The 18,569-nt window shown below is 49.5% G+C and overlaps 4 protein-coding genes across 4 annotated transcripts; 2 read left to right on the forward strand and 2 right to left on the reverse strand.

The window, feature by feature from the left end:
- Positions 1-623: 623 nt before the first annotated feature.
- FSUBG_3639 (cell wall glucanase) lies at positions 624-2,219 on the reverse strand (the record flags this gene model as incomplete). Its single annotated transcript, XM_036681541.1, has 1 exon — positions 624-2,219. The coding sequence occupies one exon, from the start codon at positions 2,217-2,219 to the stop codon at positions 624-626; it is 1,596 nt and encodes a 531-aa protein (XP_036540754.1).
- Positions 2,220-3,611: 1,392 nt separating this feature from the next.
- FSUBG_3640 (uncharacterized protein) lies at positions 3,612-5,318 on the reverse strand (the record flags this gene model as incomplete). Its single annotated transcript, XM_036681543.1, has 3 exons — positions 3,612-4,296; positions 4,345-4,808; positions 4,902-5,318. 3 exons carry the CDS (start codon positions 5,316-5,318, stop codon positions 3,612-3,614), a joined length of 1,566 nt encoding a protein of 521 aa, XP_036540755.1.
- A 2,284-nt stretch (positions 5,319-7,602) lies between these two features.
- FSUBG_3641 (beta karyopherin) lies at positions 7,603-11,159 on the forward strand (the record flags this gene model as incomplete). The annotated part of the gene is made up of 5 exons (XM_036681544.1): positions 7,603-8,005; positions 8,073-8,248; positions 8,324-8,755; positions 8,810-10,881; positions 10,952-11,159. 5 exons carry the CDS (start codon positions 7,603-7,605, stop codon positions 11,157-11,159), a joined length of 3,291 nt encoding a protein of 1,096 aa, XP_036540756.1.
- A 2,907-nt stretch (positions 11,160-14,066) lies between these two features.
- FSUBG_3642 (white collar 1) lies at positions 14,067-17,203 on the forward strand (the record flags this gene model as incomplete). Its single annotated transcript, XM_036681545.1, has 2 exons — positions 14,067-16,808; positions 16,862-17,203. The coding sequence occupies 2 exons, from the start codon at positions 14,067-14,069 to the stop codon at positions 17,201-17,203; spliced, it is 3,084 nt and encodes a 1,027-aa protein (XP_036540757.1).
- Positions 17,204-18,569: the final 1,366 nt, after the last annotated feature.

Below are 18,569 nucleotides of genomic sequence, written 5' to 3' on the forward strand. Positions count from 1 at the left end.
TATATAACTATAGAGGTCGATGTCCTGCAGCCCCCGTGCCTCACATTGACGATTTCGTTACTCATAAGACTATACACAATGCACCCCGTGCTAGCCCAATGATTTCCCCATGATGCATGATGCCTAACATAATATAGCTCTTTGTACGATAACAGCTATTGACCAGAGAGGCTCTTCCCTTGGCAAGCAGATTCGAATTCTGTAGTTGCTGTAATGTAGCTCGAGATCTTAAGTAGCTTGTCTGAGGCTGGCAACTGTGTGTGGGCACTTAATAAGTGGTTTGCTCGCTGTGGATGACGAGCACATCGTTAAATAGAACATAGCAGCAAGGTTTGGGACGCAATGCGGAGACGGGGGCATATGATGTAGACCAGAGTATGGGGGGATAAGACCCAACCCCTCAGACGAGGAGGCGAACACGCCTTTGCTTCTCCGTAGGAAGGTAAGCAAGAAAAGAAGAAAAATCATCAAATCTCACATCGTCCATAAGTCATACCGAGCTCAAGATCAGTTAGCTCAAATGGTGGAGATGTCTCAAAAGACCCGTCCTGGGATCAAGATCGTCAAACATGCACCCATCAAGCGGCCCTGCATATTTCAGCAGCTGGCGCGACGGCATGAGTTTAGCAGATCCAAAGTTCGTCAAGGAACTGGTCGAGTTCGATGATGCGGAATCGGGAGCCGATGCTCTGGTCTTTCAAAAGAGTAGTCCAAGCAGAAGAAAGACTGGCTTTCCAGGAAACAACCTCAACGCTCCAGCCCATTTTCAGAGCGCGTTGGGCTTGTGTCAAGAAGCCGTCTGAATACTTAGCCGGCCGAGCATCACCAGTAGCGATGACGAGCGTGCCAGGCTCCTTGAAATACTGCATAACAGACTCGCTAATTCTAATCTGGAGGGTTTCGTCAACCATGTCTTCGACATAACGGAATCCGCCAGCTTCGAATGTGTTGTGGTCATCAGCACCAGATTGCTCAGGACGACGACTGCGAAGGTCGACGCGGTAGCCAAGATCCTTGAGCTCTTGGACAAAAGTAGGCTCGTTGCGGTTGGGACGCACAGAGCAGCCAACGTTGAGCCATTCCGCGTATCGATCGCGGGTAAGAAGTTCGTGAAAGAAAGCAAGGCTCATTTGTGGAAGTGGAACAAAGCGCGACGACTCTGGCAAACCAAATCTGACTCTTAGGGCCTTTTGGAATCCAATGATGATGTTGGACATGTCGACAAAGACATGAATTCCGTTTTCTGCAATGGTGGGATAATCCTTGCAGATCATAGAGTCTATAACCCGCTCATGAACGAGCTTTCTCATGAGGCCCTCATGCTTGACCACCGTGGTCTCCACGTTACTGTGAATCTCAGTAAGGGGGCCATACTTGAAATACTGATATGAGATAACATGTCTGACATGGTCCGATTGGATGTTACCCAGGACCACTATGTTGGGTTCAGAGCTATCTCTAGAATGTGATTTGCTCTTGCCCGGATTTGAACCTTTCTTGTTCTTTTTGGTTTCTTCAAAATGCTTAAGCGGAGACTCGCTTGAGCTTGGTGGTGTTGAGGCAGCGGTTGAGTAAGACGTGGCATGCAGCACATCAGTGTCAGAACCACATCCAGCCTCTGAGTCGGTAATTGGGTCAAAGTTGGGCTGGTTTGATTTGAGAAGTTCATCCTTATCTTCCCCGCATATCTCTTCCTTCAGAACAGCCTCTCTAGTAATTCGAATAGACTTTCCAGTTCGCTTCTCATGGATTTCACTTGCCATCTTTATGTAATGAATACGGCCTTCAGTGCTTCGGTCTGGTTGCTTTGAGGCGGTAATACATGCCTGCTCCTGATCCTCTTGATTGAAATGCTCAAGCTCAACCGAGGGTTTGGGCACACTCCCTGCATCGTTGGTGAATTGCGGCACAGAAGGTCGCTTTAATATCGTGATCGACTGTAGCTTTGGGGAAGCCAATGGCTTTCGCTGCTGCTGGGATGATTCAATGTCGTTGAGACGAATTTGCTGGAAGAGCCGCTTGAAGTTTCCAAGGGACGGGGTTGAGCCAGAAGCCCTTGAATCCTTCGTGGAAGCCCAGTCCGTGAGACTGATGGAGCTCAGCTTGGTGAAGTCACCAAGCTTGAGTCTACCGTCATGTGCAGCATTATCTACAGGCTTACTGCTACCCGGCGGCTCGCGAAGAGGATCGTCTGTTGAGTTTGTCGTTGTCGATGCCATAATAACCATCAAAAGCGACTGCGCACATAGATGCGAGTTGGTTGTTATAGATCAGATTGGTGAGTTGCTCGACACTAATGCCAGACGTGGGAATATTGCTGAACTGTTTTTCAAGTATTGACTAATGGCGCCAGTAGAATGAATTATCCAAAGTTGCAACTGCAATTTGCTAGAACTGCGGCAAATGGCAAAGCCAAGAAGATATTGAGAGAGAGACCGATTTGCCACAACTGAGCAGAATGAGCTGAAACAAAAGCGGACGTGGCGTAGTTGAGTATGTAAAGGAGGGAACTCGAAATAGCCTAACACAGTCTGGGATGATTCAAAGGGCAAATCCAATGCGTCAGATCTTGCCGCTTGATGAAGCCAAGTGAGACCAAGTGCGGAGATCGAGCTACCAGAATATCATGAGGTCACAGTAAGGGAAAAGGGCTTAACTCAGTCAAGACCGTGTTAAGTGGGATAGAAAATCAAAGACAGAGAACAAAAGACATAATAGAGAACAGTCGCGCAAAGACTCGAGTCAAGAACAAGGATTGAAATATAGGGAACAAGAAAATACGGACGTTAAACCGTTGACGAAGAATGTATGTATGTATGAGATGAGATGAGATGAATGATGAGTCAATTCACCTTGAACTTTAGGTACCTAACTACTAGACTGAGGCTACCTTACCTCTGGGTGGCTTTCCGGTATCCGGGATGGCATGTTCCCGGCCAATCAGATCGCGACATATGTGGCATAAGGGTCCTGTAACTCACGTGTTTATTGCCACTCCGTGGCTTGGCTGAACGAGCAACTTCCTTGATATACGTACTTGGTATGACTGTGATGAAGTTGTGGGAGGTTAAAAGAGGCTTCAGCTCCCAAGGCACAAAGGTAAAGAACACCCTACAGGCAAGATACTCATTGTCAACAGCACGACAAAGATGGAAGCGAAACAAGAGATATTGTGCTGACCATCATCACTTCACAGAATTCAGCAACTTGCCAATGAGCAAAGATTTTGTCAAATTTCTATCTCTGCTTCTCACATTGTGTTCATCCTTAAGTTCATGCCAGATGCATTCATCCCTCTGAATAGATAGCCATGCCCTACATAAAGTGAGAATGGAAATCTTGAATCCTGCTTATGCTCGACATTTCGAAAACATATGCATGAACAAGAAGGTTGCGAATACTGCCTGATTCGCAAATTTAAACAACCCGAAGCTGCCCCTGTTCCATTGAACCGACTTCTTGTATCTTTGATATAGCCTGTTTCGTTTTTTCTTTCTTTCCTTCTTTCAGAATTATAAGCAGACAGTGCTTTGAAAGAAAACCACAACTATGCTTGGCACCTTTCCTGGCAAGACTTGCATAATTATATCCATAGCTAAGCTCCATTGCCATCACCTTCGGAAATCGATACTAGCTCGAGATGAGTCCAGGCTTGGTCGCACTGAGCTGCTTGAGCTTCGTCTTCGCCTCGCTCGCTGCTCGTTGGGGTCGGAAGGGTGCAAACCAGTCGACTTCGCAAACATGTTGAGTACATCAGTCAACGAGATAACACCAGTAAGCCTTCCCGAAAGACGAGCCCCAGCCATGGCCGATGCGGGCACAGCAGCTGTAGGGACTGGAGAAGCAGGTACTGCTGCAGTCGGGACAGGCGATGGGGGTGCAGGCGCCGATACGGGTGCAGCAGAAGGCGGAGGACCGGCGGTCGTGAAAGATTGGGGCCCCATCAAAGGTGTTGCAGGAGCTGAAGGGGAGGGTGACGCCGATTCAACCACCCACATCCGATGCGATCGAGTAGCAACGAGCTTGGCAACGGTGTGGGCCAAAGTCGAGTAGGGGTTCACGTAGAATACGGGAAAGACGTCGCGTCCATGTTCAACTCCTCGCTCGTTGAGAATCACAGAAATGAAGTTCATGCATGACGAATTGAGTAAATGGGCGTTGGAACTCTTGGTTAAGTGGCGGACGTCCTTGGTCGAGATATTGCCCACCACATTCATACCGTTGTCAACAACAGCAACGCTTGTGAGTCCTTCATTGCTCATAAGCGTGAGTGCTTCAGATAAGGGTGAATCGGAGCTACGACCTTGTTAATACGTATCATTCTGAGACTGCGTAGAAACTCACTTGACAGATACAATCTCCTTGGCCCCAACACCCAGATCACGTAGCAAAGCAGGGTAAAGCCGATCGATAGAGGGAAAGTTGACACCCTCGTTCCAGAAAAACTCAACAATTCGAAGTTGACTTGCGATGCCAACCACCTCGCCACTAGTAGTTGTCACTAACAGACGATGGATGCCACTGCCGAGAATTTGAATAGCCTGTGCGAGTTTTTCGTCGCCAGGCAACGTGATGAGTGTTTCCTTGCGGAAAAGAGGGAAGACGTCTCGTAGGGGAATCTGGCCACCTTCCTGAGCCTTGGCCAGAATCGAATTGAATAGCTCAACCTGATCTTCTTCGGGCTTGGCGAGACCAACGACAACAAGTAGGTATGCGTTCAGATCGGTATAATCGAATGTGGAGACGGCGATATGAGTGGAGGGATCCTCGCGGACCAGAACAACGTTGGTAGGGCTCTTGAGGAGGAGCTGCGAGGAACAGTTAGCATGGCTATCCGGCAATTGAGGGCGCGCATACGAGGCCGGTCCTGTATTGGGTGACAATCAAAGTTCTAGGCTCACCTTTGTAGCTTCTTCAACGCTGCTATCGAACTCAACCCATTTCACATCCTCGGGAGATACGAGCTCTCCGATAGCTACATCACGCCAATCGCGGCCGGCGAATCTGGGGTTGGCATGCTTGTTTCCTGCCGGAGGATGGTTCAACAGCTCCTGGAGAGCGGCCTGTGTGAAAGAAGGGTGCCGTTGAGAGCGTGGGGACGAGGGCGCATTGCGCAAGCCTTCGGCGAAGCTTGCGCGGTGTGCGGATATGGAGCTTGGGCCGGAACCAGCGGATATAGATACAGAAGGAGATCGCTGAGAAAGAGTAGGTGGCTTGTGAGTGGACGAAGAGCCCGAAGCAGCACTGTTGAGGCTGGTCGAGCTGGTGGCGCGAGTATCTTTGAGCTCGCGGGAGGTTGAGCTCGGTGAGGGGTCCATGGTGGAATCGTTTCGCTTTGACCAGGTGATGATGAATGAATTGACTGACTGATGTTGAGATTTGACAGACGGGACTGGCAATAAGCGATAGATCAACACGACTGGGGCGAACAAAAGAGCGCTATAGGTATTGCAATCGAGATACAGATGAGAAGATAATGGCGAATAGCGATTTGTCGCGACAATTGCAATGATGAATTGATACGGAGTAGTTTGCACAGAGATGGGTGAAGTAGGGCGAGACGAGACAAGACAAGACGGACGAGACAAGACGGATGTGGGAGTAGACGCGGGGCGCAGGCAGTGGAGGATAAGAGAGCGAGTGGTTCGAGTTGAATGGATCTCGATATTCAAGTCAGAGTCGGAGTCAGAGTCAGAGTCACAAACTAAGAAGAATCAGGATACAAAAGATCAGAAGACATTTATTTGCCAAGGACAAGGCGATCGATAGATGATGAGATGAGGTGAAGTGAAGTAAAGTAAAGTGGAATGGTTTTTTCCCTACCTCTTGCTGCGGAGGTTGGTCTGGAGATGAGACTTTGTCTGTGAGGGGCACGAGGTTACAATCCAAAGCCGGGCATGAGTGGGCGGGGGAACGTTTTGCATGATGACATAGGTACCTAGTCTAGGCCACCTAGAACAAAGTTGGGCCGGGTGATGGTGGAGTGCCCCGCGATGGATGGACAGGATCAATCTTCAGCCTGGAAACTTACTGATAAAAGGTGGAAGAAATCACCATTAAATCCCTAGACTCTAGGACATACATAGATGCAATCCTACACCTGGGCATTTGGGCATTCGATCTCTCTTGCAGCTGTGACTAGGTACTATTTAGGAATTGATTTACACCAATACCAGATAATCCATTCCAGCACCTAGCCCTCACAATGATCCATCCGGCAGAGCTATCGCAGAAGCTTCTAATACAAACCATCGATGATCATCGCTCACTAACGTAGACTCGACCAGAAAATGTGGATGTCCTCAAGGAACTCCCTGGTTCTGCTGTTCTTGATATGACCAAACTACTAAAGCTCTGATGTCTAATTGTGGAAGTCAGCAATGCGAAAGTGCTGCTATTACTTGGAAAGCCAGAGTTTAGACTAAGCTGCTGCAGTTGGCATTTCAAATTGTCAGATGGTAAGTGTATTTATTGGATACCAAAGTCTTGTCAAAAAGATCGACCTGAATGGACGTTATTCAGGAACAAACTTTAGTATTCAAAATCATATCTTGTGGCTTGTCAAATACCCAAACTCAAAATAAACCAGGCCAGAGAAAACGGTTCGTGTCAAGTTGATAGGTTAAAGAAATGGTTGGCTAATCTAATTGAGCTGCAGCCGCAACGCATCATGACAAGAAAGAAGATTTCATTGTGCATAAGGTATCTATCTGATGGAAGCCATCCGTTCTGGCGGTGTGGTGGGGCACAGCGTGCTGAGTGAGGTAAGGTAGAACAAACAACGTACCTTAGGTACCTAGGAAATCAAACAAATCCAATGAAAACAAGAGACATTGGGATTCAAGAGCTGCCTCGCCAATTGCTGTTTGGCTCATTTTAAACTCCTTTGTTTACGGTGCTGCATGATCAAAGAGGCGTTCCCCTGGTCAAATATTCTTTCATGACTTCAGAGCCAGGTTTATATCATGCCCTGCACGAACCATAGACACAATAGTTGAATATTAAGTTTATAAGTCCATATCAGAAGCCTTGGAGGCCATTTCTCAACTTCTACTTACTAATATAAAGTCAGTCCTAGCTACTAGTTAGTACTAAGGTAGGTAAATTTTGATTGTAGCCTCGCAGAAAGGGTAAAAAATAAACAATACCTACCTACCTACCTAGGCACTGTACCTTTACCTTACAGAAAAAACACACTAGTCACGACCTGGTCACCGCGCACCCTTTGTTTTTTTTTTCTTTTGGGCTCAAGTCTGTCCCCAAGTACCTCGCCAGCAAAGTCTCGCCCGCACGGTACTTATTCACGACCCTCAACTTTGGGCTTCCCCTCCCCCACTTCACTTTCTGCTCCCATTCAGTCGTCCCTCTCTTCTTTCTTTCGCACCATTTGGGATCTTTGGAAATCTCGTCCCTTATTAAAGTGAAGCCACGGCCGACTCAAGCCAGCGAACCTCGACGGCTCGTAGCTTTTTCACACTTCCTCTTCTTCTTCTTCAAGTAGTACTTCATTATCGCTACTCTTGTCCGCAACCTCCGACTGAGACCCAAACTTCTTTGTCGTCTGCTGGCGGACATCACCAGCAACCCTCCACGACCACAACAATGTCTCTGCTCCCACCCGACATCCACGCAGAGCTTTCACAGCTCCTGCAAGCTCTGCAGTCCCCCGACAACAGCATAAGGTCACAAGCCGAAGAGCACCTGCAGAACAACTGGACTGCTTCCCGACCTGAGGTCCTGTTGATGGGACTGGCGGAACAGATTCAAGCTGCTGGCGACAATGCGACACGATCTTTTTCCGCTGTAATTTTCCGTCGAATTGCTTCAAAAACCCGCAAGGGTGACTCCGGAGAGACCACGGATCTGTTCATCTCCTTGACCAAGGACCAAGCCGCCGTCATTCGACAAAAGATTCTCGAGACCCTTGCCGCCGAGTCTGAACGCCTCGTTCGCAACAAAATTAGTGATGCTGTTGCCGAGCTTGCCAGACAATATACCGAGAATGGTAAGCTCTCTGAAGCCCTGGAGTGACCCTCAGTATCCTGGACCTTGGTTAACAACTCCTGCAATAGGTGATATTTGGCCCGAACTACTTGGCGCTCTTTTCCAACTTAGCCAAGCTCCCGATCCAGAGAAGCGAGAGAATGCGTTCCGAGTCTTCGCTACCACTCCCGCCATCATCGAGAAGCAGCATGAGGAGGCTGTTCTTCAAGCTTTCCAGAAGGGCTTCAAAGACGACGCCGTCATGGTATAGCAACCATCCCGCTGGGCAGACTTTTCTGTCTCACATTGCATATCATGGCTCTGCTAACCACAGCTATAGGTCCGTCTTGCGGCTATGGAGGCTTTTGCTTCATTCTTCAGGACCATTAGCAAGAAGGGACAGGCTAAGTACTACGCCCTTATTCCCGATGTCCTCAACATTCTTCCCCCGATCAAGGATTCTCAGGATTCCGACGACCTCAGCAAGGCGCTCCTTGCGCTCATCGATCTCGCCGAGTCTGCTCCCAAAATGTTCAAGCCTCTCTTCCAGAACCTGGTCCAATTTAGCATCTCTGTTATTCAAGACAAGGAGCTCGAAAACATCTGCCGTCAAAACGCTCTCGAGCTCATGGCCACTTTCGCCGATTACGCCCCCTCCGTGTGCCGAAAGGACCCATCCTACACAAACGACATGATCACTCAGTGCTTGAGTCTCATGACGGATCTAGGCGAGGATGATGATGATGCTTCCGAATGGATGGCATCTGATGACGTGAGTTTTCAGAGAATGAAGACACATAATTCATGTAACTAACTCGCCTTGCAGTTTGACCAGGACGAGAGTGACCAGAACCACGTTGCTGGCGAACAAACCATGGACCGACTTGCGAACAAACTTGGAGGGCAGACCATTCTGGCCCCTACTTTCAACTGGCTTCCTCGTATGATGACTTCCATGGCTTGGAGGGATCGACATGCAGCTCTGATGGCCATCTCTGCCATCTCCGAGGGCTGCCGTGATCTGATGATTGGAGAGCTTAGCCAGGTGCTAGATCTAGTAGTTCCCGCTCTCCGAGATCCCCATCCTCGAGTTCGATGGGCTGGCTGCAATGCTCTTGGTCAGATGAGCACTGATTTTGCCCCCAAGATGCAGACCGACTACTACGACCGAGTTCTCAAGGCAATCATTCCTGTCCTCGACTCGCCCGAGGGCCGAGTCAAGTCTCACGCAGCTGCTGCTCTTGTTAACTTCTGTGAGGAGGCCGAGAAGGCCATTCTGGAGCCATATCTGGACGAGCTCCTCTCACATCTTTTCCAGCTCCTTCAAAATGAAAAACGCTATGTCCAAGAGCAAGCTCTGTCAACGATCGCCACCATCGCTGACGCCGCTGAGGCTGCCTTCTCGAAATACTACGATACCCTCATGCCTCTTCTTGTTAATGTTCTCCAGAACCAGAGCGAGAAGGAATACCGACTTCTGCGTGCAAAGGCTATGGAGTGCGCCACATTGATCGCTCTGGCCGTTGGAAAAGAGCGTCTTGGTCAGGATGCCATGACTCTTGTCAACCTTCTGGCCAACATTCAGGCAAACATTACTGATGCAGACGACCCTCAAGCTCAATACCTCATGCACTGCTGGGGCCGCATGTGTCGTGTTCTCGGTTCCGACTTCCTTCCTTTTCTTCACAACGTCATGCCTCCTCTGCTGGAGCTTGCTGTTGCCAAGGCCGATATTCAACTACTGGATGATGACGACCAAGTTGAGCAGATGCAGAATGAGGAGGGGTGGGAACTTGTTCCCCTCAAGGGTAAGATGATTGGTATCAAGACAAGCACCATGGATGACAAGCACATGGCCATTGAGCTCCTGGTCGTCTACGCCCAAGTCCTTGAGGCTTCTTTTGCTCCCTATGTAGCAGAGATCATGGAGAAGATCGCTTTGCCTGGTCTTGCATTCTTCTTCCACGATCCTGTTCGATATATCTCTGCCAAGCTTGTTCCCCAGCTGTTGAGCTCCTACAAGAAGGCCTACGGCCCTCAGTCCAACGAACTCCGTGGTCTGTGGAGCGCGACTGTCGACAAGCTCCTCGAGGTCTTGACTGCTGAGCCTGCCATCGACACACTTGCTGAGATGTACCAATGCTTCTATGAATCCGTTGAGGTCATTGGAAAGGACTGTCTTTCTGCAGACCATCTCAGTCGATTCATCGACTCGGTACATTCTGCCATCGAGGACTACAAGGACCGTGTCGCCCAACGTCTGGAGGATAAGGAGGGAGCCACTGCCGAGGACGTGGAAGATGAGGCCGAGGATACTCTGATGGCTATCGAGGACGATCAGACCCTGCTTTCGGATATGAACAAGGCTTTCCATGCTATTTTCAAGAACCACGGTGCTGCGTTCTTGCCTGCCTGGGAGCGATTGATGCCCACATACGAGGGCTTCCTTACCTCAAACGATCCTACCCAGCGTCAGTGGGGACTCTGCATCATGGATGATGTCCTTGAGTACTGCGGCCCTGAGAGCACACGATATGCCAACTACATCACCCAACCGCTCATCGATGGCTGCCGTGATGCTTCGCCGGCTATTCGCCAGGCGGCAGCTTACGGCATCGGAGTTGCGGCGCACCGAGGTGGAGCACCGTGGGCGCAGTTCTTGGGAGGCTCAGTTCCCTTCTTGTTCCAGGTCACTCAGGTTCCTGACGCCCGTAATGAGGACAATGTCTACGCGACTGAGAATGCATGCGCAGCGATCGCCAAGATTCTCCACTATAATGCAAGCACAGTCGGAGACGTGCAAACCGTGATTACGCAATGGATAGAGACTCTGCCCGTGACCAACGATGAAGAAGCGGCACCGTATGCTTATGCATATCTTGCGGAGCTGATTGACCAGTAAGTTCTCTCCGCCCTCAACGTACTACCAATATGTAGGCGTGCTTATGCTAACGCTTTGGACTTGTAGACGACACCCAGCTGTGGCGAACCAAGCGGGCAAAATCTTCGTGTTTATCGCCCAGGCTCTCGAGGCAGAGACCCTCGTGGGACAGACTGCCAACCGGGTAGCACTAGCAACTAAGGGGTTTCTGACATCGACCGGCGTTGACCCTACGCCCCTTCTGCAGCAATTTTCTCCTGAGGCACAGCGAACCATCATGGGATTCTTCAACTAGGAGGAAGCTCGCAGATGGGCTGAGTCTTGCCACCCTTTCGGAAGTCAAATGAAGGCTGACTGGATCATGTCACCCAGCCGAGTGTCGCCGGGCATCGAGATGGCCCTATAGGCCGTTTCTGGAGAGATGTGGCGGCCTGTCCTTGGATGACGAACGCTATAAGATGCCAGCCATGGGCCTGGAACCCGTTCAGGGGGCAGGCAGTTCCAACAGGCGAATCAACAAAGCAACGGTGGCATCGATGTGATGTGGAGATGCGCTTCATTCGGGCGAAGTAGAACGGGTTCGAATCAGCGTCCAACAAATGCCATGTCCCGAACATGGAAGAAGAGAAACAGAGGACGACGATCCTAGGCGTCGGGGTAAAAATGAGAGGGCATTTTGTTTAGGCAGTCTATATCCTCAAGACCGCATGGCGCCTTTTTTTGCAAATTATTAGAGTTTACGAGTTAGGTTATTGATAACTGGTTAGTACCTCTTCGCGAGGGTTTTGGTCGGCAGCGGCAAGACGGTCAACCAGTCAGTCGGTTGGTCGGTCTGTGATATATATAGATGACGAGTTTTGTAGCGTACGGAATTATGAATTAAATAACCACACCGATTTCATTTCTAGGGCTGAATGATTTGATGGGCTGCGGGAGACATGGAATGAATGTCTTGACTCGTACGCAGGTTGGTTGAAGCCCTCTCTTGATATCCGCGATACTCATGATATTTGTCTCTAGCTTGCTAAGTGAGTATTGATTGATTCAGCCACGATTCGCAATAGTGGGATAAGGAGGGCGAATCGAGTCAATGTACTGCCCTACTTCGGCACCTTAGAATTCAGATGTTACTTAACTATGTCGCCGTCACTAGAGGGCAAATGCCGTTTCAAAATGATAGACTCGTGAGCATTGGCACTTAAAACAAAGTTGATAATGGCGACAGGGTTGACGGGTTCCTTTAGGTGAAGGCAGGCAAAGCCACATGGAGGGGGGCGTGTTGAATATACCTACCTAGGGTACACTCCATTTGAATGAATGATGAATGCTTGCTCACACTTTGGTCTTACTTTTTCTGACCTGCAAGGAACGGCGGGTGTGCTAGCGAATTCGAGACATTCTCATGCAGGGTTCTATTACATATCTAGGGACTTGCTTGCACGACTTTTTTAGTTCTTCTGGTGAGGGAGGTGCAATTTTTATATTAGATCTGGATAGTGATTTTGATTGACTGACTGTGTGTTTGAATGCAAAAACTGGACATTTCCTAAAACGGAGATGATCTCTGGACTTGACAGGCACAGGACATGTACAAAGAACCCAAAGGATGACAGAAGCGAAGCACAGGGTCTTCCCGTCCCAGCCCCGAAGCCCCCCAATGTTGTCCTCCTGTATCCGTAAACCCGATGGACATGGAAGGTAAGGCAGGCACGTCTTTCATTATTCGGAAAACATTTAAAGGTTATAATGAGACCAAACGATAACTTTCTATCAATGCGGTTCTCTATCGGCTTCTATTGAATAAGGTAAGTATCTAACGTTATTAATGCTATGGTTTACTCAGATTCACCCATCTGATGTCAAATCATTGCCGGCTAGCCTCTATAGGGCAATGGGCAAGCCTCTTGCACCGGAGTTACTCCTGGCGCTTCCCGTTTCAATCAACGAGCAAGTTTAACTCACCCCACATGCATGAGTCCCTGATTACAGTAGGTACCTGGACTCTGTAGGTATGGTACAGTAAGTGCAGCACAAGTACTGTGCTGTGCTGTGCGCTACCCTCGGCAGGCTAAAGTCTCGAGATGGATAGTTGCCTCCCGTCTGTAAGGTGTCTTGGAAGTACCTAGGTACGGATATCTCACCTTGATGGGAGTTGTGCACCTGCACATGGGAATCTTGAAAGGGTTCGACTGAGCCGCAGAAAGCGGCAGTCACCGGTCTCCCTCCCAAGCTCGACGTCCTCAATCTCCGGCTTCCGTTACTTAGCACCAGTAGCCCATAGCGTTAACTAGTAGTCCGTTATCCTTCGGCCTGTCTTGTTTCCCACACTAGCCACACCATGAGTCCATCGGATCCATCCAATCCCACCTCGACTGCTGCTCTTTGCCTGGCCTGGCTTCTAGGTAAGGTAGGCGTGGCATGGCATGGCGTGGCGTGGAAGGTAAGGCAAGGCAAGGCAAGGCAAGGCAACACAAGACAAGATAGACAGGACAAGGTAGGTAGGTACTTTCCCCCACCCACACACACCCAAAGCAGCCCGGCCCAGCCCAGCCCAGCCAAGGGCATATGCTTCTCACGTATTCCCATTCTTCTTCTGCCATACCGTCCTGTACTTCTCCATCCCCCCTCGTTTTCCCCTTCAAACGACATAGCGAATCCTCCTTCCTCGACTTTGACGCGATCCAGCCTCCAACGTAGAATCTGGTTTTTTCACGCCTCTCTTCCTGATCGCAAATTTCCCGCATTTTCGACCTTTTCTTCGCCGATTTTTGAGCCACAGTCCAATCCCGAACAGTACAAATTCGACCAAGCACGAAATATCCACCCCCGCGCATTTGCCATCTGCGATTATCCATACCCTGTCCCTCTCTTTTTCGCTCGGTCGCTTGATCTCTCCGGCCTGATTTATCACGTCAAACCATCGACCCGACCCGACTCGACTTGCCATAACCCATCTCGACTCGCCACACTTCTCCCATATTGCGACTTCTCTCGCCTCAGCATATTGTTCCGTTTATCACCAGTCTTCGCTTTTCGTTTCCACTGCAGCTAGGGTATCCTAATCAGGCCGCCAACCTTTCCGACGCCTCAGTAGTCGAACCAGGACACCACCTGTCAGACCTCGCGCCATACATACGGGACAACACCCGCTCACCACTTCCCTCGAGCGCCTGGCTAGGCCGTCCAGCCAGATGCTGTCGCTATGGATGGCTACTACTCTCCCCACCACCACCACCAGCAACAGCAGCAGCAACCATCTCAGCAATTCCAACAACCTCGAATGCAGCAGAATCAGCAGAACCACATGCAGCACAATATGAACGATCCAACTTTCTACCAGGGAGGAGATTCTCTCGATGATATTGTGCGCGATAATCAAGACAAGCTATACCGCCGACAGAGCATGCCCCAAGCCTTTACTAACCCTATGGGTCAGTTCCAGATGAATCAGCAGCAGCAGCAGCAGCAGCAAGGGCAAAGGCGGATGTCTTCAGTCGGCAACGGTGACATGATGGCCTTTGGAACCGATAACGCCCAACTCAGCTCGTACCAATTCAACCAACCACCCATGGGAGGGGGTTTTCCCACCATTAATACCTCCATCGGCATGGATCAAATGGGCAATTATATGACATCCGATCCTAATGACTATTCGACCATATCCCCTGATATGATGAGTTCTATGATGCCCTCTAACTTTGCAAGCATGAGCGTTGGAGCACAGATGGCCGGCAACGCTTCACCTATGAACCTGTACTCACCGTCCATGAGCCAGTTCCCTCAAGGCCAACTGACCCCTCAAGTTCAGGTTGGTAACGACTTCTCCATGGATCTTTCTCCAGATGCCAGCTCCATGAACATGAACCAATCCAACCCTCCCACGACGACCCCGATACCTGCTCCCACAAACAACGCCATGGATACCATAGAGGATTCGGGTGACAGTATGATGAACCATCAGGCTTTCAACAACATGAATCCTGGAGATAACAACCAAAACTTACCTGCACTTTCTCGCCAAGTCTCAACTGCCTCCGGCTCTGTTGTTTCACCTCCACAGCAACACTCACACGGAGCCATGTCCTCTTCAACCGTCACCCATCCGACCAGCACTTCAGTTGCTACGACCCCATCAACCGGCGATGCCCCGAGGGATTCGAAGGAAAAGACTATATACTCAAAGAGTGGATTTGATATGCTTAAAGCTCTGTGGCTCGTCGCTACCCGTAAGAACCCGCGCATACAACTTGGCGCTGTCGACATGTCCTGCGCCTTTGTCGTCTGCGATGTCTCCATGAACGATTGCCCTATTATATATGTTTCCGACAACTTCCAAAACCTTACCGGTTACAGTCGTCATGAGATTGTCGGCCAGAACTGCCGCTTTCTGCAGGCCCCAGATGGCAAAGTCGAAGCGGGCTCTAAACGAGAGTTCGTTGATGATGGAGCCGTCTATAATTTGAAGAAGATGGTTCACGAAGGCAGGGAGGTTCAACAGAGTCTTATCAACTATCGAAAGGGTGGAAAGCCTTTCCTCAACCTTCTTACTATGATCCCCATCCCGTGGGACACTGATGAAATCAGATATTTTATTGGCTTCCAGATCGACCTAGTTGAATGCCCAGACGCGATCGCATCGAATCAAGACCTTGGCGGTGTCAAGGTGAACTACAAACACAGCGATATTGGCCAATATATCTGGACGCCGCCGCAATCAAGCCACTGGGAGCCCGATAATGGCCAGACGTTAGGCGTTGACGATGTCTCCACCCTGTTACAACAGTTCAGCCCCAAGGGTCTCACCTCTGATTGGCACAAGCAATCATGGGACAAGATGCTCCTCGAAAATACTGACGATGTGGTTCACGTCCTTTCGCTCAAAGGGCTCTTCCTATATCTCTCTCCCTCTTGCAAGAAGGTCCTAGAATATGAGGCTGCGGATTTGGTTGGCAACTCACTTTCAACAGTATGTCATCCATCTGATATCGTTCCCGTTACACGCGAGTTGAAGGACACCACAATCGGAAATCCTGTCAATATTGTATTCCGAATACGCAGAAAGCACAGTGGTTATACTTGGTTCGAAAGTCATGGTTCACTGTTCGTCGAACAAGGAAAGGGTCGAAAGTGCATCATTTTGGTAGGCCGCAAACGCCCGGTGTTTGCTCTAAGTCGCCGCAATCTTGAAGCGAATGGTGGTATTGGTGACAGCGAACTCTGGACGAAGCTCTCGACATCAGGCCTGTTCTTATACGTCTCTTCGAATATCCGATCTCTCCTCGACCTCCAGCCCGATAGCCTAGTAGGAACCAGTATACAGGATCTTATGCGAAAAGAGTCACGTCCCGAATTTGGGCGAACGCTGGAAAAGGCGAGGCGTGGAAAAATTGTCACATGCAAACACGAGGTCCAGAACCGTAGGGGCCAAGTGTTGCAAGCCCAGACGACTCTGTACCCGGGTGACGCTTCTGAGGGCCAAAAGCCATCATTCTTGCTTGCCCAGACAAAGCTTCTCAAGGCATCATCACGTAACCTGGCTCCCGCTAGCGCCGGTTCCAGGTCTCTCGCCGCAACCCCGAGATCCAGTAACGGCACCGAAAACCACGCAACGGGTCATATCTCACAGCCTGCCGGTGGTGCGTTAGCCCCCGGTAGCCAAGACGCTGCTTTGGCCTCAGAGGACAACATTTTTGATGAACTGAGAACAACAAAATGCTCCAGCTGGCAATTCGAGTTGCGGCAGATGGAAAAGGTTAACCGTATTCTTGCAGAGGAACTTGGCGGCCTGCTATCCAGCAAGAAAAAACGTAAGCGAAGAAAGGGCGTTGGCAATGTGGTGCGAGACTGCGCCAATTGCCACACAAGAAACACGCCTGAATGGCGAAGAGGACCCAGTGGTCAAAGAGATCTTTGTAACAGCTGTGGTCTTCGGTGGGCCAAACAAGTACGCCTCTTCTATCTTGTCTCAATTGTGATGTTTATTAACATTTTCATCAGACTGGTCGGGTTTCTCCACGCAATTCTTCACGCGGGGCTAACACAGCAAATGGCGATGCTCGAAGCAAAAAGTCCAACTCTCCCTCGTCACCACTGCATAAAGAATTGTCAGCAGACATCTCCAAAGCGCAAACACCCAACGGTGAGAACGGCATAAACCCAGCCCAGCTCACGAAACAAAAGATAGAAAATGGAACATCAGCACCCAGCGGTGCCCCTTCAGCGACAGGGGTCAAATCATCCGCCGGAATGCCACCGCTAAGCCATTCATCCATGTTGGGCGTAGGCCAGGCCTCGTCGATGGCTTCGATCCGAGAAGAACGCGAGACGAGTCAGCCTTGAACAACAAGCACAATGCATTTCCCTCTCTTGATGTTGTCCATCATCGATGCTGCAACTTGGTAAAGGATCTACGGAGCGTGGTATATTGATTAAACGGCATTTGTGATACCCGCCACTTTTCTTTCTTCACGCTGGCCTCTATTTCAGACCTGAGGCTCATGGAGTTAACAAAACATATGTGACACCCGTGGCCTGGGGCTCACATGATGGCACTAAGCACAACGAGCTTGTCTGTTTTTATTTGTTTGGGAGAGAAATAATTTCTCCGTGGTGTACAAGGCTCCCGGATTTTGGAATTGGGAATAGACACGATATACCTACAGCAACATACACGAGGCGTTAAGGAATGGGATGACATGAATACGACTTGGACAGATCGTCCTGGCCTTGGCCCCTGATGCAGATTCTGCACTTATCACCAACGTTCATGGGCCGGGTGGGCCGACTTTGGTCTTCATGCTTCTACTCACATAGAGGGCGGGCTGGATTTATGCGAATGCTAGTATGGTTCCATGATTAGCAGGGTAAGCATTGTCAGGACATGTAAGGGGCATGTGGCTTTGTACAGTGGTGTTAGTTGTATTTAGGGAGGACTTTTGCGTACATATACGTACTGCAGCAATAGCGAGGCGAAGCATGATCTGAAATAAGGAACAGATATGGCAGTTTGGACATTCAGCTTTGATGTGATGACTCGTCGATGTACAGCTTGGCCACACTGCCTAAGCAAGGGGGGGGGGGGGTAAGAAGGGTAACCAATGGTAATAATCCACCACCCAATTCCCTGTTTAGTGGTGAAGGTCAATCAATGGGCGGCAATCTAGAGGAACTCGGAATACATGTGAGTCGTAGCATTACTAGCCTAGCTACTGGAAGCTCAAACCAAATATAGCCCTTTTGGCTTTTGCACGTAGTTGGCACTATCAAATAGATTTAAACCTTACCTAACTACCCTATAATGCCAACACCACCATTGATTTCACAAAATACCTGGACTGGCAAATTTGTACCCTTTGGGAATGAGTGAGAGGCAACATGTCATCAGTGGCATGTGATGTGCAATCTTCTGACTTAAGGGTACAACCACCACAAAGACAGATGATGGGCTGACGTAGGTGGCTTCGGCTGCCGACAAGGCTTGTATTTGTATTGTGGCTGCATTGAAAGATAGAGACACTGTAACATGAATTTCGGCCTGAAGATGCAACCATCAAAAAGGTAGGACTTGATAATTACGCTAAAGACTGTTACTGTACTAGAGTCTTCCATTCTAGCCTTGAGATGGCATGTTCGAACATTGATTTTGTCGAAACAACATTATTAGAGGTTTGGTGGCTGAAGATATGGGATAACTCAATGACTCTAG

Source organism: Fusarium subglutinans (genome assembly GCF_013396075.1).
Source record: "Fusarium subglutinans strain NRRL 66333 chromosome Unknown NRRL66333_c0000031, whole genome shotgun sequence".
In the NCBI taxonomy this organism is placed as follows: domain Eukaryota; kingdom Fungi; phylum Ascomycota; class Sordariomycetes; order Hypocreales; family Nectriaceae; genus Fusarium; species Fusarium subglutinans.